General features: G+C 34.3%; 4 protein-coding genes across 4 annotated transcripts; 2 read left to right on the forward strand and 2 right to left on the reverse strand.

Moving 5' to 3' along the window:
- Positions 1-163: 163 nt before the first annotated feature.
- On the forward strand, positions 164-706 carry Triagg1_2701 (uncharacterized protein; the record flags this gene model as incomplete). The annotated part of the gene is made up of 1 exon (XM_062896912.1): positions 164-706. One exon carries the CDS (start codon positions 164-166, stop codon positions 704-706), a length of 543 nt encoding a protein of 180 aa, XP_062758318.1.
- Positions 707-2,384: 1,678 nt separating this feature from the next.
- Triagg1_2702 (uncharacterized protein) lies at positions 2,385-2,957 on the forward strand (the record flags this gene model as incomplete). Its single annotated transcript, XM_062896913.1, has 1 exon — positions 2,385-2,957. One exon carries the CDS (start codon positions 2,385-2,387, stop codon positions 2,955-2,957), a length of 573 nt encoding a protein of 190 aa, XP_062758319.1.
- A 398-nt stretch (positions 2,958-3,355) lies between these two features.
- Positions 3,356-3,799, reverse strand: Triagg1_2703 (uncharacterized protein; the record flags this gene model as incomplete). Its single annotated transcript, XM_062896914.1, has 1 exon — positions 3,356-3,799. The coding sequence occupies one exon, from the start codon at positions 3,797-3,799 to the stop codon at positions 3,356-3,358; it is 444 nt and encodes a 147-aa protein (XP_062758320.1).
- A 13,948-nt stretch (positions 3,800-17,747) lies between these two features.
- Triagg1_2704 (uncharacterized protein) lies at positions 17,748-18,226 on the reverse strand (the record flags this gene model as incomplete). The annotated part of the gene is made up of 4 exons (XM_062896915.1): positions 17,748-17,939; positions 18,003-18,035; positions 18,100-18,130; positions 18,183-18,226. 4 exons carry the CDS (start codon positions 18,224-18,226, stop codon positions 17,748-17,750), a joined length of 300 nt encoding a protein of 99 aa, XP_062758321.1.
- Positions 18,227-20,968: the final 2,742 nt, after the last annotated feature.

Below are 20,968 nucleotides of genomic sequence, written 5' to 3' on the forward strand. Positions count from 1 at the left end.
CGTAGGACTCTGTTCCTCGATGCGAATATCTTGTATAAAGGCCATGGTAAAACTTGTTGTGAACAGTTCCGAGAGAAGACGCTGTTTGTTAGAAGAGTACCCATTCCGAACTATCTTGTTCATCTCAATCACTTTGCATCACCCATATATTCGATAGACAAGTATGGAGCCTGTGTCGTCAGAAGTCCAACGTAGCACGGAAACCGTGTACGATATTGCATCCGACCTTGTCAAGAAGCTCAAAGATGCTGGTCAAACGCTTGGAGTAGCCGAATCTTTGACAGCCGGCGGCGTCATGGCCGCCATCACTTCTGTATCCGGCGCCAGCGCCGTATTTCGAGGAGGAGTTGTATCGTATGCGACGCCTCTCAAAGAAAAGCTCTTGGGTGTTGATGGCGGTCTCATCGCGGTTGAAGGCGTCATCCACGCGGATGTTGCGAAGCAAATGGCAGAAGGAGCTCGCCGAATCACCAACATTGACGGCGACGAGACAACATGGGGGATCGGCACGACGGGTGTTGCTGGCCCTGGGACTCAAGACAACAAACCGGTCGGCATGGTGTATATTGGAATCGCTGGACCATCTGGGACTCGTGCTTGGGGACCGTTCAACTTTCCAGGAGCGAGAGAACAAATCCGCGAAGCAACAATTATCGAAGCGTTGTATCGACTGCGGGAACTGGTCAGCGTAATTCCGCACGACTAGTCAAGATTTGTACGGGTTCGCCCGGGAGGGAGGATGCCCCGGGTCTGGGCATGATTGGCTGCCTTATCAAGTGTACCTTATTACCATAGCATGAATACAACCACAAGGGTATCAGTGCGAGATCAGTGCCTAAGCCAATCTCGTTCCGCAAAGTGACCTGCGTCTGGTTCCGCAAATGGCGGCTGGGCGGTCATCCTTTGGGTAGGATCAGGCGTTTTGGCATTCCGCCTTGCTGCAGTGCAGCGAAATCTCTCCGCGCGTGTGGCTGCATCCTCCATCCAACATCGACGGGCCTGTATTGAATCCTCTGTCCCTCGTAGCACAAACGCTAAAATGGCTGTCTCATCCGTACTTTGCAGATGTTATGGGCAAAGACGCAGCAAGAATCGTGTTTGTATAGACACACAAGGCTGCTCCACAAGGCGACAGCTCCGAGTCAAGCGTCAGCATTTCCAAGCAGAGCAATAGCAATTCTAGGAAAGAATACTGCAATGAGACTAGCATGTGGCCTGATTTTTTATGCTCTAGATTAAGAACCGAAACGAAACAAAAGTCTGTAAACTCCGGGGTCAGCACTTGTGTTGTGCCTCCACGTGGGTAAGCCGGGTAAGAGTCGGGGATGAAGCTGGAGATGTTTGGGCGCCACTCAAAGGGCACCCGAGGAGCTGGCCGTATGACGTCGGGACCGAAAGAGGCAACATCACGAAAGTAGATGGAATCGCAAGATTGAAGCTTTTTTTTCTCCCTTCCTATTTTTTGTTGAAGAAGCATGTAAAAGTTGTGTTCATGAAGCCGTTTGCAGCACTCCGTATCTTGGAAGGATTCGGCCAAGTAATGGCAATGCATGTAGGTCGAGTTTGCACGACGTTGAGTAAAATTGCAGTTCCTCCACATCCCTCGTGTCTATTCCTAGAAATGCTTTGTAAAGCGGTGCCGCATCAAGCAAGCACGACAAAGCAGAACAATGCAAATAGCTCCCCATGCACGCTTATTGCCAGAGCTGTAGCTGTATGCAGCTAGAACGCACTTGTGGCTGTTTGTCAAATGAGATTGGCGTCGTCGTCTCCATCCCAAGTGTTTTATTCATAGTCCAAGGTCTCGACGCCTTAGTAAGTACGCTGTCCTAATAATAGGACCAGCCGTGATGTGGCTGACAGCATTTAGCTGATTGAAAAGACGGAACTAGCCCAAGCCGGTGGCGGCGCAGGCTCGAGCTAGCTCCGTTATGGTGCTGACAGCCCCAAGCCCAGGCGTGTTGGTCAGTCTTGCTAACGTCCTAAAATTGGGATGGTTCTGTGAAACATCCAATCACGACTCGGCCCAGCACAGCTAGAGGTTCGGAAGATGGCGATGTTAGTGCTGAGGCGGGTGGATTTGGTAATGCCCAAGATGACCAACTGACTGGCACCTTGCTCGGTTGGTATCCTAACCGAGAGGCTGTACTAGACAAACTGCAAATTTAGCTACGATGTTGGCTTGGAACGCACAAGAGAGCTTGGATCGAAACTATGTATAAATAACAAGTGTAGTTCCGTTGAAGCTCACACTTTCTCATCATCACAACAAACAACAACACAACCACTCTCTCACACCTCCCTCTTCGACAAGTGCTTCCATTAAAGTATCAATTACTCACTACAATCTCTCCTCCGCATCCTTTCACCCCACAAACTTCAAAATGTACGCTTCCAGCATCTTCACCATCTTGGCCGCTGCCGTTGCCAGCGTGTCTGCCCTTCCCAAGGGCACTCCCACCGAAGGCAACATGCTTCCTTCTCGTACTTTCCTTACTGGCGTGACACACTCAGTCGTCGTCGGCCGTGGAGGTCTCCACTTCGACCCTGAAAACGTTGTTGCTGAGATCGGCGACACTATCGAGTGGCACTTCACTGCTGCCAACCACTCCCTGGCTCAGTCCGACTTTGCTCATCCTTGCAAGCCCCTTGCTGATGGCACTGGCTTCTTTGCCGGCTTCAACTTTGTCACCGCTGAGGGCCAGAACCCCAACGTCTACCAGATCACCGTCGTCGACAACTCTCCCATCTGGTACTACTGCCCTCAAACCAAGGGAAACCACTGTCAAAATGGCATGTTGGCCGTAATTAACCAAAACCCATCAACGGAAAAGGTTCTTTCCAACCAGAAAGTGATTGCAAAGGGCACAGGCGTCAGTGTTGTGCCTCCCACGATCCAAGGAGGCAAGGTTGGCGGATTCCAGAGGGCCAACCCCAACCCCCTGAGCGGTTTCTAAGCTAGCTCCTCGACCACCCTGCAGCGGTGTCTGAGTTAGTTTGTTTACACTCTATTTCATCATATACCATGGCATTTGTGTTTCATTTTCATTACGGGGAGTACAATTCGGTTTTGGTTAACGGGGCGGGCCTGCAAGCGACGGAGATATCACATCAAGTTATATAGACTAGACTTTCCTTTACCACAATACATACTGGTTCCAAAATCTTCTGAATCATCTCAAAGCATCCTATTTGCAGTAGACGTGACTTATTTGCAAGCATGCATTCACTGACGTTCTGTACCGAGCATCAAACATCAATCCCGAATGTCTGGGACAAGGCCGGAGACCCGGCCCCACATAGCGCCTCAACTCCGGAGGATATACATCGGCAAAACCAAAATCTCCCAATGACATCATTTCCCGCTGTTACGCCGATGCGTGCCGAGGCAAGCAACACACCTTCGCCAATGCCGTGTTCCAAGACGTCGTCGAACAGTCGAAAGACTGATCTGTTTATCTATTCCAGCCGCTGGAAGCAATTGGGACCAAGTCAACCCGCGAGCCTCAAAATCTTGCGACCAAATCAGCTTTTTAAGCTTATCCAGGTCTTCGTCTGCAAGGAGCTTCTTCCGGCCGCGAGTCTCTTCGAATTCGTTGTGAAATGTCCTATCGGACGACGACTTGAGTATCTCATAGCCACGGGATTTGCTGACTTGGAAGGATCGGAAGATATCCTGATAGCTGAAGTCGTGGCCGTATCGCTGCTTTTGGAGCTGCGCAAACGCAACAGCGCCTTTAACCCGCGCCTTCGTTGGAGTATCGAGATGACGGTGATGAACCTCTTTTTGACGAGCCATTGTTCTTGATAGAAGAATGGCCGGATGAGCTTGAACGGGCTGATTGTGCTGATTTAAATAGTACCTAGAAATTGTCATGATGTCATTGAGATTGGTGTCGCAAGGGTTAAGTTGGTTATGCGTAATGGCGGCGTTGCGTGCCGATCATTTGCAAGATCCCTGCTTTTCCGATACCCGCTTGCCGAGATTCTGCGTTCCATCTTGTTATGCCTCTGCTCGTCTCGATGATCAAACATGAAGATCCCCGAATCAAAATAATGTGGTTGTGGTGACTATAAGCTCTATACTACGTAATCTCGCCTCTCTCTGCAGTTGGCGAGACTCTAGTGGTTGAAGGACCCGAAAATCGAGCACACAGGCTGCGAATGAAGCTTACCTTAATGAAAGAATCGCCTGGCCGTGGTAGGTGTTTGAGCCTGTCCACTTTTAACATTGACAGCATTAGTATTGCCTCCAGTGCTGTGTTCAAACAACGGGATAAATACGAACGTTCAAAGAATCGTAGCACACAGCTGTTAAAGTAGCCGTAAGGAATTCGACCAGCTTGTCTAGTCTGCTCCATACGAGCAACGAGCGTAAGGGTGGCGGCTTGTGGTTCCTAACTCACCAGTGAATGCTGGGAGAGCGTGGCAGAAATGGCAATGCACTGGATGCCCCGGCCGCCATATCGATCAACCCGCGGTGTCCAATTGCACTATCCCGAAAGTTGGCAATCTGTTCAATGTTGCGCCCGTTGCATTTGACCGGGATGCCAAATTTGAGACGCGTGGAAGAGAAGGTGAACCCTTTGTTCAAAGCCAACGGCCTTTTCATCCCGTCTGGCTGGTATGGTATGGGATGGGGGACAATTCTTGAGCATCGGGTCCTACTTGTGCACCGTACCGAGGCGCGTTATAATCGCATATTCTGGACTTGAGAGATGACGCCTACCAAACCCGTGAGCTGTTTCAGAGTAAAGTCCGGTGACAAACGAAGTATATCAGCGCTATCCTGGAGAATAAAATCTAGGACAAATACTTGTATTCGACCAGGCTGCTTGGATTTGCCGATTTATGTTGGCGTGGCGCGTGGGTGACGGCCACGGTGGACTAAGGAAATCGGATCCGAGCTCTCTGTTGCACGCACTCTCAACTGCAGAGTAGGAAGCCCTCGTGTACGTGCACATGCTTTTGGGGCAATTGGTGTATGCTACTACCTAGTAGGCTTGCTGGGTGGGTGGAAGGCTTGCGACTTGGCTCTTAGGCTTGCAGATTGTTGTAACATTGTTTGATCATCTGAACAAAGAGCTAGTAGGCTTGATGACCAAGAAAATTTCCCAGCAAGTCGAGTCTTCTTTCGCAATGCCATCATGAATCTTAAGTAGATATAACTAGATTCCTGAACCCAGTGCGATGACTTTATAAATCAAGATTTGAAAACTTACCAGTAAGGCTTGCGATGTCGCCAAGCAGCCATACGACGAGAAAGAGAAGAGATAGAGTATCAGCCCGTTTTGAGCAGTAATTTTTTCACTGTATTTCATCATATACCAAGGTGTTCAAAATAGGGGCACCGACTTAGTTAGAAGTCCTGGTACCTAGTTGAACAGAGGCAGTCCAGACACCAGGCATTAGTAGGGGGTCCGATCCGGCAAGACTAGATGAATAGACTAAGGCCAATCGACATACATTTCAACACATGGCATTCGTCTTTCGGGTTTATTATGGGGAGTACAATTCGGGTTTGCAACCGACGGAGATATCGAATCAAATTATATAGACTAGACTTTCCTTTACCACAATGCATACTGGTACCAAAGCCTTTTGGATAATCCAAGAGCCACTTATTTGCATGCTTGCATCTACTGGCGTCGTGTACCGAGCATCAAACACCAATCCCAAAAGTCTGGGACAGGGCCGGGGATTTAGCCCCTCATGCTTGAAGGATAAACTTCAGCATTTGAAGTTGAATGGGGGATTCGGCTGCATTGAACGTCTGGGTCGAAAAGGTCTTGCTCGTTGTCATCATCTCTATGGACATCGGTTTTGTCAGTCGAATTATTATCTGCGCCATCATGCAGGCAGCAAGCAGAAAACACTTGCGGTGGCGGCGAGGGAATGAGAGTCGCTTGATTGCTTCTCCTTTTGTCTGCGTTTGGGAATATGGAGGAAAGATCCGGTTCGAAAGTGGTGATCCTTCTTTCACTGTCTGAATTTGCGCCAGGCAAACTCTCGGCGTCGTCAGATGCAGAAGGCTTGCCATAGCCGCTTGATCTATTCATCCAGCGGAGAAGACCACAATAGGCCACTCATTGGTTTCAGGGGCGAAACTGTCTTGTGAAAGTTGTTGATGATTAGACCCAAGAGCCATCTTTAGCTATCGAAGAAAGCATTTGGCGTCGCTGGTGTGGCTGGTGACCGCAATTCTGATTCGTCCTTGCATCGATAGAGGGTGCCGGAGTTTGCCTATTCACTCTCTCGTTGTCTAGAGGTGTCTCACGGGATTGACAAATCTGTCGCGGCAATGTGGTTCACGTGTCAAACACCGCGAGTGAGTTGTCAATGTCATTTGGGATACTGCCAACATGCAGGTACCTATGGCATTAATTGGATGGGAATTGGCACTACCGTGACGAAGAAAAACAGGTTGGGCCAAACATGCGTACATTTAGCCGCAAAAAGGGTGCTTGAGCTTGCTGACGGGATTGGCTCCTTCGTGGAATTGCACATGTGTACCAAGAACTGGAAGGCGTGGTTGAAGAGAGAGGACGTATCGAAGTTCTGCTGCGCGCGATTCGACTGGTAGGCAAGGTGACTCGAGTATGGGTCGTCACGAGAGGGCGACTACCTAGGACTGGACGAAGAGACTCAACAGGTGTCGGTTGGGGTGCCTTGAATCGTGGGTGGCTTCTTGAATCCAGTGGCCGCTTTGTTCTGCTGAAATGATCAGCGGCGGGCTTCGGCGACTTGAAGTTTGTTGAGACACCCAGACAATCTCATCAACCACGCAGCCCATGGTCGGGCAGCTAATGCGCCTTGGGGTCGCTGTTTGAATGCCAGATGGAGATGGCCGGTTTTATTCCTCCAGGCAGCCATATACAAAACCCAACCTGCTCCAACACACACACACACACACACACGCTGATCCTTGTCCCATGATTTCGACCGTGCAAGTTACCTGTATGGAGCGACTCCTAACGCTACTGGTTTCTGCCATCGATTCGTCTTCATTGCAAATCTTGGGCTTAGTCTTGGCGAACGAGGTTTCCAGTTGGACTCCATAGTGTCAGATATGGATCTTGAGGCAACTGAAGATCTTGAGGCAACTGAAGATCTTGAGGCAACTGAAGATCTTGAGGCAACTGAAGATCTTGAGGCAACTGAAGATCTCGCACATTCTTCGTAATATTATTCTTGCGAATATTTAGGCGTGTAACAGTAATTTTAATTATTGCTGCGATGAGGTTTCCAATTGGACTCCATAGTGTCTGAGATATGGATCTTGAGGTGACTGAAGATCTCGCACATTCTTCATCTCTCGCGAACATTTGGGCGCGTAACGGCAATTTTGATTATTGCTGCAGTTTATTCCGAATTAAGGTTGAAAGCATACCGCTGCATCGGCTTGACAAAAGCGTAACGGCGGTTTTGATGATTGCTGCGTTTTGTTCAGGATTCAGCTTGAAAGCATACCGCTGCATCGGGTCAACAAAAGCAAATTCCATGGTGATGGGGGGACACAAAAGGCAGAGTCCCAAATATTGGCTTCGAAAATAATTCGACATCTGAGGCAGAAAGAAATATACAAAAAATACAAGAGCGAAGAGATACGGGATTCACAAATACCGGAAGGCGTGCTGCGATGGGGGTTTGTCGTAACTGGGCCCGGACGATAAGTTCAGCTTTCCTTCGAGCATCTCCGTACTCTTGTCATCCACACTTTATTCTTCCAATACTCCTCGTCCTACCCATCGCACGTTGGCCCGGTACATTTGGTTGCAACAACGTGGCTCGGCTTACTTGTCGGCTTTGGGGTCGGAAGCAAACAGGATGTTGCTGGTTCTTCAATTGAACGGGAGAAATTTTTTTCGGCTGCAGAGGGGTGGCCGTTTGATGTCGCAGAGAATCGAGAGGCCGGCTTCGTATCGTCGTGGTCTAAAACCTAGCAAAATAGAGTCTATGATTAGTCTCATCCAACTGCTTTTGGTACCCTTTGCAGAGCACTGAGACTAAAAAGTCCATAATTAACCAGTCAGTTAAGGGCCGATGAGAGATACTGTCTGCGGTTCGCTACATACAAGACACTAACCAGACGTGTCGATGCTGACTTCGGAAGAGGAAACGAGAACGATGCTGACAAGGAGGGGGACCAGAAGCAAAAGACCCGGTATCGAGCATCTTGGAATGGAAGGCTTTGGACGGCTTCTTGAATAAGCTAATAATTCTGGCAGAGCCCTAGGCATGCAGTCGGTAGCTAGATCCAGGCTAGATTTGGCACTAGACTCAAGAGTCTTTACGCCTACCGCTTGGTTGATCTCGGAGCTGAGACTCGAGGATGGCGTCGACTCGCTTGGAATTGAGTGACTGGGCCATTTTGGTGCGGGCGAGGAGACTCGCTGCAATGGAGGAGAATCGATGGCAGTGTGGCAACAGACTCCTCTATCCCACGACTTTCGTCAAGAGCACCGCCTCAAGACAAAAGCGATGCTTCAAGGCCGGTTGACGCCACCGCATAACCATGCTCAATCAAACGGGTAGAGAGTATGCCAAGGACTTTGAAACATCGGCAATGTCATCCCTACGCCAACTACGACTACAGCAAAGGTATTTAGAGCCGGCTCTGGATGGCGATGGATTTTCTACTCTGGATTTAACAGAAACAAGCGCACAAGGGCGTTGATGCCTGTCAGAGACGGCGGCGTACAAGAGAGTAATAAAGTCAAGGAGAGGTTCTAGTTATTACAAAGGGATAAAGTAGCTAGGAAGTATATAATAATTATATTTATCTTTAACCTTCTCTAAAACTAAAGGGATTTATATTTTTTTATATAGTAAATCCTAGTTATAACTAGCCTTTAAGTAATAACTTTAGTAATATTTACTAGTTTTATAGCTTTATTATACTTTTTTTTTTCTTAGGCCCTTAATAAGTTATTTTTTTTTTTTTAAAATATACCCTTATATAATTTTTTATAATCTTTTTTTATATTTTTTTATAAAATATTATTAAAATATTAGCTTTAATTTTTTATTATATAAGCTATAGTAAAATTTAATTATAAATAAAAAACCTTTATTTAATATTATAATAATAAAAAATATAATTCTTAAGTAAATAAAAGTAAAAAATTATATAAAAATTATTTATTATAAAATAATTTACTTTTTATAATAATAATTCTATAAGGTAGGTTTATAATTATTAATTATAATATTTAAATTATAAAAAAAATATTTTTTTTTTCTTTTTATAAAATTTTTAATTATTATTATTATAATTATATTCTTTTTTTTTTATTAATAATTTTACTATAATACTTTTTTTAATTATATTTTATTAAAAACTAATACTAAGTATTATAGTAATAATTATAATTATAGTTATACTTATACTTATACCTTTTTTTATTATATTACTAAAAGTTAATAAATAAATTATATTTTATTTTAGCTTTTTTTTTTTTACTAAAACTTAATATAAGCTTTATATTTATAAATATTATATATATTATTATAATTATTAAAAGCTAGGTAATATAGTAAAATATTATTATAATATATTAAATATATAGCCTTATTCCTTAAGTTTATTTTACTAAAGTTTTATTTACTTTTTTTTAAATAATAATAATAAATACTTTTATTATAATAATTATAATAATACTTATATTTTTATATTAATTATTAATAAGGCTATATATATAAACCTAATTAATAAAATTAAGTTTAATAACCCTAACTTAATAAATTAATTTTATAATAGTTATATAGTAAGTATTAATATATACCTAGGCTTATATTACTATACTTTAAGTAAATTATAAAAAAGCCTATAATAAAGTAAAGCTAGGTTTTATATTAATAACTTTTATTTATTAAACTTATACTATAGTAATAATATAATAACTTTATTTATATTATATTTATAAAATTATAAATACTTAAGTTTAACTAAATATTATAAATTTATTATATAATCTTTAAGTTATATTTATATTTTATATTTTAGTTTATTTTCTTTAGCTTTATTAAGTTATTTTTTATTAATTTTTTTTATAATTTTAGTTTATACTTAACTAAGCTTAAGATATTATTTTTATTACTATAACTTAAAACTGCCTTAATTCTTAAGCTAATATATTATAAACTAAAGTAATTTTTATTATTAATAATATTACTATAAGTAATATTAATAAATAAAGTATATTTTATAACCCCTTTACTTTTATAATATTTTAATATAATATTTAATAATTATAATATTTATTAATAGCTTTAGTAAGGAAAAGTAAAAGAAATTAAAAAAAAGTAAAAAAAATTAAAGAAAATAAATAAAAGTAAAAGAAATTAAAAAAAAATAGTAAAAAGTAAATAAATATAAATAAAAAATTCCTTATATTTTTATAAAGTTTTCCTTTTTTATAAAATTTATATTTTTACTTAAGGTTTTCCCTAGCTTTCTTTTACTTTCTTTTACTACTAAGGCTTTATAAATAAATCTTATATATTTAAGTAAGTCCTTTAAGCTAATACTTATATATTATATTATATATTATTATAAGTTATATTTATTAAGCTTTTTATTATTTAAGTTACTTTAGGGCTTTTATAATTTCTTTTTTACTTTATTTTTTACTATAATAGGCTTTATAAATAAATCTTATATATTTAAGTAAATTTTTTAAATTAATACTTATATATTATATTATTAACCTTACCTTTACTACTATTATATATTATACTTATTAAGCTTTTTACTATTTTAATTACCTTAAGGAGCTTATAAGTTTTTCTTTACTTTATCTCCTATAGTAAATCTTATATATTTAAGTAAGTTTTTTAAGCTAGTCCTTGCCTTAGTTATATTACTATTTATAAATTATATTTATTAAGCTTTTTATTATTTTAGCTATTTTAAAAAGCTTATAAATTTTTCTTTACTTTTTATTATAAATCTTATATATTTATATAAAACCTTTAAGCTAGTCCTTACCTTAGCTATATACCTTTATAAATTATATTTACTAAGCTTCCTATTATTTTAATTATCTTAGGAAGTTTATAAATTTTTTTTTACTTTTTATAGTAAATTTTATATATTTAAGTAAGCCCTTTAAGCTAATACTTATATATTATACTTACTAAGCTTTTTATTATTTAAACTATTCCTAATATAACTAAGGTATTATTTATACCTTAGGACTTTATAAAACTTTATTAAAAATTATTTTTATATTTTTTTATAAAATTCTAATTTATAAAATCCTTTTTTAATACTTAAGAATTATATTTTTTACTATAGCTTTTTTATTTTATATAGTAAATATAGCCTTTTTCTTTTTTTTTATATTTTATAATTTTCTTAATATTATATATTTTTTTTAATATAAAGGGGTTATTTTTTAGCTTCCTAAGAACTTTATTTTTATTTTTAAATTCCTTAAGGATTATAATATTAAATATTAAGTATATTTTAACTAAGGTTAAAAGTCTTAGTTAATAAGTAAGGCTATTTATATTAATAATTTTATTAATTTAGTAAAGTTTTATATATTTAAGTATTAGCTTTTAGCTTAGTTTCCTAAGTTTAAAGTTCTTAATTAATATTAATATTTAATTTTTTATATTAAATACTTTTTTTTACTTTTTTTTATTATATTATTTATAATATAAATTACTAAAGTATTATAAAATAATAATTATATTTTCTTAATTTTTAATTATTTTATTAACTTAATTAATAATATTTTTATTTATATATTATAAATTATTATTATTAATAAAAAAAGGGTTAAGTTTATAATTTAGTAATAAATATATTAATATTTACTTAATTACTAAGTATTTTATTATATTATATATAAACTTTATAAATAAAAGCTTATATAATTAATTAAGCTAATTTTAATTATAAAAAGCCCTAAAATAATATTTAAGGTTTTAATTTTACTATTTTATTTAGCTATTTATTTAGGGGTAAAAGGTAATATTAAGTTTTTTTTTATAACTTAGTAAGTAATAAAAGGTTTTTTAAAATATATTAGTAAAAAAGCTCCCTTAATTTAATACTATTCCCTTAGGAATTCTATATAACTTAAAAATATAGTAAAGGAATTTATTAATTAACTTATTTATAGTTATTTACTATAAGTATAAGAGGTATAATATATATTTTATAAATTTATTAATAATAATAAATATTAAGTTATAGGTTTTTTTTTTTTTTATAATTTCTAAAAGCCTTATAATAAAATTTATTAAAAACTTCTCCTATAGCTATATTAATATAAATAATATTACTAATTTTTTATAAGGTTTATAATAATAAGGCTTTATTATTTAATATATATAGTAAATATTAATATATTTTTTTAAATTTTTTTTTATATTTTATTAAAAATAAGTCTAGGCTATTTATATATAATTTTTACTAATACTTAAGTAGCTAGCTATTTTATTATTATAAAATAAAGTTAATATTTTTTACTTTATATTATAAAATATAAAGATTTTAGCTTTATAATAAAAAAAATATTTTTTATTTATATTTTATTTATTATAAATTTTCCCTAGGGCTTTATATTTAGCTATTAATTTTTATACTTAAGTATCCCTTTATTATATAATAAATAATACTTTTTATAAAATTTTAAGTAATTTCTTTAATATTATAATAATACTTTTATATATTATTTATATAAATTTAGCTAGCCTATAGGTTATATATTAAAAACAGGGCTTATTTCTTAATAAGTCTTTCCTAGCTTAAGGGGTTAAGTTAAAATATAACCTTAAGTTTAAGTAGTTATTTTATATTATTAATTTAAAATAGGGTTTTTTTTTTTATATTTTTTTATTTTTTAAGTATAATTTAATATAAAATTTATTTATAAAAAGTATAAAATATTTAAAAAATAATTACTTTTTATTTTATAATTAATATAAGTTTACTTAATAAAATAGCTTATTAATAAAATTAGCCTTACTTAATTTATATATAATTTTAAAATTATATAAGGCTAGTTTTTATAATTATAATATTTACTTATTTAAAAGTTTTTTTTTTTTAGTAAAAAAATTATAATTTAAATAATTAATAATAACTTTTACTTTATTTTAAGTATATATAAAATAATATTTTTAAATTTTATATACTTTTATAATAGTAAATATTTTAATATTAAAGGTTTAATAATATATTTTTATTTTACTAAGCTTTTATAAAAAATAAGTAATAAAATATTAGGCTTTATTTATAAACTAAGATAATATAATATTAATTATATATTTTAAAATATTTATTTTAATATAAATTAATATATTAAGGTTATAGTAGTAAAATATAGGTTTTTATTAAAAAATATTAATAAATTTCTTAAATATTATTAATTTTTATTTTTTTAATATAATATTCCTTTTAGCCCTTTTTTTTATTAAGTTAATTAAGGGTATTATAATTTTATTATAATTTTTTATAAACCTTTAATAAAAATTAATAAAATTAATAAAAATAAAAATATTAATAATAATATATAAAATAGGTTAATTAATAATTACTTTTATATACTTTTATTTTATTTTAATTTTTTTAAAAGTTATTATAAACCTAAAATAAAAAACTTTTATTATATTAAATTTATATTTCTTAAAGTTAATAAATATTCTATATTACTTTAACTTATTTAATACTTTTTAAATATATTATATATACTTAATAAAGTTTTTATTATAAATTAGGATATTATTTAAATAAACTATATAAATATAATTTATTAAGCCCTTAAGTATTTTATTAATATATCTTTAAAAAGTAATAAAAGTATTAGTTAATTTAAAAAGTATTACTTAGAATTTATATAATTTATATTTATATTTAAAAACTATTTTTTTTTTATTTTTTTTATAAACTTTTATATAATAATATATATTTTTTATATTTAACTTAAAGTAGATTTTTATACTTTAAAGTTAATTAAGGATTTTATAAATTAAGGGTAATAGTATATAATTTTTATATATTACCTTATTTAATATATAATAATTTATATAAAAGTATAATTTACTTTTTTTTTTTAAAATAAATAATATTAATATACCCTAGGAATTTATAAATTAATATATTTAGCTTTATTATAACGCTTATTTAATATATTTTTATAACATTTTTAACTTTTTTTTTACTAAGGAATAAATAAATCTTTAAAAAAATTTTATTTTTAACTTTAAGTTTATTATATATATTAATTTTTATAAAAATATTAACTTTATTATTAATTTTAAGTTAAATACTTTTATTTTATTTATATATTTTATAAATAAAAACTTTATAATTTTTTTTTAAAGTAAAATTATAAAAGTATTTTAATTTATAATAATATTAATATTAAAATATATAATAATTAACCTAACTTAAGCTTTTTTTACTTAAGTATATATTTACTATTTAAAAATAATTATTATTAAGGTTTTTATTAATATTAAATATTAAAAAAGATTATTTTTAGTAATAATAATAAAATTTATTTAATTATATTATAATTTTCTTAAAATAATATTATTAAGTATTTTTATTATTATAAAATTTATAAATATTTATTTTTTAACTTTTTAATTATTTTTTATTTTTAAAAATTAAAAAATATATTTATATATTTTACTTAAGTTTCTATATATTAAAATAATTATTAAATTATTATTAAGTATTATTAAAGTATTATTTATTAAATATTTACTTAATATATTAATATTATTTTTAATATTAAAAATAATAATTTTTAATTTTTATATTTTTTTTATTTATATTTATATTTTTTTTTTATTATAAAAAATATAATAAATAATAACTTAAATAAATAAAACTTACTTTTTTAAGCCTTTTTTAAAGTAATTAATTTAAGGTTTAAGCTTTATATTAAATTAGCTAAAATATTTACTTAAGGGTTATTATAATATTTTATAATATATTTTTTATTTTTATAATATAAGTAATTTAGATTTTTATAATTTATAAAATAATACTTAAGAGTTTTATATTTATAATATATAATATTTAATAAAAGTTTATACTTTTTTTATTTAAAAGTAACTAAGAAATTATTAATTAAAATATTATTTTTTATTTAGCTTAAAGATTATTTTAATATAATTAAAACCTTTTTTTTTTATATAAAGTATAAAAAATAAGCTTATTTTTTTTAAAATAAATAATATTTTTTTTTTTTATTTATTCCCTTTACTAAAGTTATTAATAATTAACTTTACTTTAAAATATTTTTTATAAAAATTTTATTATATAATAAAAATTTTTTTATAAAAAATATATTTTTTTATTTTTAAAAATACTTTTTAAAAAAAAATTAAAATTTTATAATTATTATTTATATAATATAAAATCTTATTATTAACTTTTTTAAATTATTTAATAAACTTTTTTATAATTTTACTTTTTTTTTAATATATAATATTTAATATTTTTTTTTATTAATAATATAAAATTAAATATTTTTAACTTAATTTTTATATTACCTTAAGTATTATATATAAGTAATATTATTATAATTTTATTAAAATTTTTTTTTAAAATAATTAATTTAATATTATTAAGTTTTTTTTTTAAAATAAAAACTTATTATAAAAACTTTATATATTTTATTAATAATTTTTTTAAATATAAATAAAATATTAAGTTTAAAAATATAATTTTAGTATTTTTTTTAAGTTTTTTTTTTAAATATAAGTTTTAAAAAATATAATTTTTAATTCTTTATATAATTTATTAACTTTTTTATAAATTTTTTTTTAAAAGTTATAATAAATAATTTAAAAAAAAGCCTTTTTTATAAAAAAAATATTTTAAATTTTTTATTTTAAAAATTAATAAAATTTACTAAATATTAAATAAGCTTTTTTTTTTTTTTTTTTTATAATAAAAATTATAAAACTAAATAACTTATTTTTAATTAAAAAAGTATATTATTTTTTAAAAAAAACTAAGAAATTTAAAATAATAAATTAAAAATTATATTAAGTATTAAAAATTAAAATATTAATTTAAAAAATAAATTTTTTTTTAAAAGGTATTATATAAAATATAAAACTTTATTATATATTTTTAAAATATAATTTATTTTTTACTTATTTTTAAATAATAATTTTTATTATTTTTACTTTAATAATCTTTTACTTTTTAAAAAAAAATAAACTTATTAAAAATAATAATATATAAGAAAATAATAAAATTAAAGAAAAGTTTTAGTTATTATAAAAGAATAAAGTAGCTAGGAGGTATATAATAATTATATTTATCTTTAACTTTTTCTAAAACTAAGGGGATTTACGCTCCTTTATATAGTAAATCCTAGCTATAACTAGCCTCTAAGCAGCAACTTTAGTAGTATTCGCCGGCTCCGTGGCTTTATTATGCCTCTTCCTTCCTCGGGCCCCTGACAATGCCATAGACGCCCGGGACTTGGGCGAGGCTGACAAACGCGAATATTGTCGCCAACTAGTGCAAGGCGCATGTTAGCTTCTGCGACTATGACCCGAAGATTATACAAACTGCCTCGGGGCATGCATCCGCAAATGTTTGATCTCACATGATCAAGAAGCAACAATCTGGAGCCGATGGGGCGTTTACCGAGATATCATCTTGAAGATAAGGGACATTGCGTACCTTTCTGAGCTACACGGCAAATACCACATTCTGTCTGCTATGTCGTTCCAAGATAAGGGACATTGCGTACCTTTCTGAACTACACGGCAAATACCACATTCCGTCTGCTACGTCGTTCCAAGATAAGGGACATTGCCTACCTTTCTGAACTACACGGCAAATACCACATGTTGCCAGCCACTAGGGATAGCAAGGATAGTAGCCATAGTAGCCATAGTAGCCATAGTAGCCATAGTAGCCATAGTAGCCATAGTAGCCATAGTAGCCATAGTAGCCATAGTAGCCATAGTAGGGATAAGTATATTATCACAGACTACCTAATAGCTCAATATTATTAGCAAGTACTATTTGTATTATAAGTAGTACTTTAGTTATCTACAGATATATTTTACATCTTTGTGTTACTAAAATTAGACTAATACAACAAAAACAACAACAATAGAACTTGTAACAGTTATAGCCAATTGCTAGAAGTGGCTGGCGTAGTGGGTGGTTAAGTCATAATTGTAGTCGAGTGGTGGCCGACAGCTTATTGATCTTTGCGCTAGATTATGCATATTCCTTTTACCAAGAGCAAAGGGCTTGAGAATTAACATATTGTAATCAAGGAGGATATATCTCCTCGAGAGAGCAATTACGTTCATAGGGATTTTGCTCAGCCCAGCCTGAAATTCTTCCAAAATCTTGCTAAAACCTGTACTTTTACTTTTCCCAGCATCTTGCAAAGCCTTGTAAGCTGTCTTTATTAAATGTCCGACTGGCTGATGCAGCTTGCCACGGGGTGTGAGAAGACTGAAAAAGGAAAATGCATCATGAGGGTAGAATTTCGGAGGAGCACTTTCGCTGCTCTGGCCTGCAATATAGTCGTCCAGAATTTTTGCCTTCACCTGACGGCAAGCTTAAACAATATTTTGACCTGACATGGTGAAAGTGCGTCGTTGGCGCCACTCCCAGCAAAGCCAGGGATTCTCACGATTCCGATGTCTACATGAGGCTCGAAGTCGCCATTGGCCACAGACATCACCGGCTCCTCCTCCTCCTCCTCTTGGCCTTCTTCTTTCTCCTGCTACTCCCCTTCTTAGGCCACAGGCCTAGCTAGCGCAGGGGCTGGCGCGGCAGCCGCAGCAATAGCAATAGCAGAAGCCGGAGCCGGGGCAGCAACAGCAGTAGTGGCAGCAGCAGCGGCAGTGGCGGTGGTGATGGCGATGGTGATGGCCGCAGCGGTGCTGCCAACGACGGTCTCCAGGCCCTGGGTCCAAAGTCTTTCGTTCTGGCTGCGCAAAAGCACACTACCACAGCCATTCCCAACAAAAACCAGAAGTCCTTATAGTACCACCTCGGAACACGCGATCGCCTCGGCCTTGTTCTATGGTAGTGTCAGTTGTTTGAAGAATAAAAAATAGTGGGAAGGGATGGAAAGAGGGACATACCTCCTCGGCCTCCTCCTCCTCGGCCAGGATTCTACCCTTGCTAGGCCCTTTCACGCGCCCGTGGCGCCGACAGATCGACAGACTTCTCAGCAGCTCCTGGAGCTGGTAGATTACCGCTCCCAGACATTTCTCTGCATGCTGGTGACGCTTGATACATACTTTTTTACCTCTGATAAAAATGAAGGAGTCAGAAAGCAAAAGTACCTACCTAGATAAGGAGAGGTGAAAGGGTACACCAAGCCGACGTTTAGTGACGATGAGAACCCAACTACCTTAGTAGCACCTGGCTCTGCTGGGCGAGCTGTCCCACCTTTTGACGTTTTGAGATGCACGATGGAAGGCAGTCTTGGTACCTTAGGCGGGATATCGAAGAATCGAAGACCGGTGCCACAGCCAGCAGTATCTTTCAGTTTTCCGTAGAGGTGTCTCGTCGTCTTGCTTGAAGTGGATGATGGGAAAAGACACGCATATTGTTATCGCCCGAATCGCAATGGATCTGTAAACCGGGGCACATTTACCAACATAAGCCAAGCTCATCAACATCACCACATCCTCCAGGGTTCACGGAAACCGCACTTCTGCGTAAGTTTGATCGCGCCCGAAAAAAAAAACTTGACTCAACTACTAACGCGACAACGTAGGTGCCAGCCTGCAACCACCATGCCTACTCTACTAGGTAGCTCGACAGTCGACTGATCTCTCCCATCTGGACGATCCCCCTATTCGACAATTCTTGGCTTCAAACGTTAGAAGATAGATGCGGAAAGATCGGGCATCAAGGCAAAAGAGGGCAACCTAAACTAACCACAAAAGAGAAGACGTGGATCAGCTGGGCTAGCCATATAGCTGCTAGACAAAAGTTCGATAGTAATTGTTCCAATCTTAGTTCTTAGGCAGTTTATCCTCCTTACCCAGGAGAGGCCAACTTGGTTATAACGTGACCTGGTATGCAGAGCGGGAAGCTTAACATCATAGGATATCGCAAGACATCGCGATACTCAGTTCCTGAATGGTGAAGATAGTCTCGATGCCATGTGCATTGAGAAGCAGAAGCTTGGCATTTTGAAGATGTCTGAAGAGGCGTTCGAGAAGAAGTATCGACTTGATCGGGCCAACCCCGCTTAGTGGTTCCGAAAGGACTACGAGTAGGGTAAGGAATTGACAGGCGATAAGGCTTCCATGGCTCTTATTGACCAAGAGTGGGATGTACTTCTTGCTGATCGCCGTGGAGTGCGGCAGATCAATCGCTCAAAGATGGGTGAGGAGTAGATGCAGCTCCCCCTTAATATTAGTCGTAGGTATTATTGAGACAGCAAAGCGCGTGTTCAACGTAAAGGCAAACGACCGAAGCATTCCATCTGGAGACTTTCTGACGTTATTACTGTTGTGAGGAACGTTATCAGCAAGCTTAAGATTGTCCAAGGCGACGATATGAAGCTTTTCAATAGCAACACTCTGAAAGGTAAAAAGGTAGGGATGCAAAGATACAAGGGGGGTTGCAGTGAGACAAAAGTAAACCCAACTTCAGATCTAAGGCCAACTGGTAATTATATATACTTAGCAAACCGGTATATATTTGGCCACTCTAGATTCATCTAGAGCCACCAACCGAACGGCTCCTCTTCCTGCTTTATAAATACATCCTGCTCACTAATATCCTCCCTTTCTTCTCCTTCCTCAGCCCTCTGCTAGTAAGGCTACTCTTAAGCCTGTGCCTGTGCCTGTTCCTGTTCCTGTTCTTGTTCCTGTGCCTGTACCTGTACCTATACCTGCACCTGTTCCTGTGCCTTAGCCTTAGCCTCGGCCTTAACTAAAGCTTGGGCTATGGCGTTACCTAAAGTCTTTGCCTACTGCTTCTACTACTGTGATTTATTTTCAGGGGCTATAAAATAAAAAATATAAGCTAAAGGGCTAAACTTAGTTAAAATTTACTTTTACTTTTTAAAAAAAATTCTTTTTAAACCCTTTTTCTTAAAAATTATAATTTTTTTTATTATAATATTATTAATAATAAAATTAAAGAATTTTAAATAAATAAATATTATACTATTAGTATTATACTGCCTTATATTACTTATATTAGCCTAAGGTTAATTATAAGGGAATTAATAAGTAGGAATATACTTTTCCTCCTCCCTCCTCCTCCCTTTCCTCTATAACTACTTAATTAGCTTACTTATGCCGTTAGTATTTAGGTATCATTATAAATAGGAGCAGATATTAGACATACCGCTACGCCCTCCTCTACCGCCACCGCGGCCGCCACCGCCGCCACGCTGCTCTCCACCAGGCATGGCCTCGGCTCGCACCCCGTTGGTTCTTCGATTTGTCGGCATCTATTCGACTACTAGTTAGCTGTGTGCCGTCGCCGTCTTGCAGAAATGTGGTCTGAATATACTGACAGAGAAATTGGCACAAGGCCCACAGCGTTCGCTAAAGAATTTCTACGTCACAGTCAGCGAGCCTTAAAAAACGAGATACCAAAGAGAAATCGTACAGAAAAAGGGGGGCCGGAGCCAAACCACGTTTGTTAAAGAAATGTCTTTGTCATGGTTAGCGAATCATACAGGAAAAGGATCAGAGCAAAAGCATACAAATGCGCCCGCAGGCAGACAGAATGATATCGGTAAAAGAACTATATTGCCAATTATTAGCAATGAGCGCTTGGTGGAAACTAATGGGTGAACTTGCTTTGATGTAGATGGTGTTGAAGAAGAAAGAAGGGAATTCCAATTAGGGGCGAGCAGAACTTCTTACTTTTCATTACGCTCCAAGAGCAATGAGTGCATATGTAATTAACTGTCACTTTTATCTCACTTTTTCATGAGCCAGTGGGCAACGACTCGGCGTTCAAGCCGGAGCCACCTTG

The sequence above is a fragment of the Trichoderma aggressivum genome, assembly GCF_033847375.1.
Source record: "Trichoderma aggressivum f. europaeum strain CBS 100526 chromosome Unknown scaffold_007, whole genome shotgun sequence".
Taxonomy (NCBI): Eukaryota; Fungi; Ascomycota; class Sordariomycetes; order Hypocreales; family Hypocreaceae; genus Trichoderma; species Trichoderma aggressivum.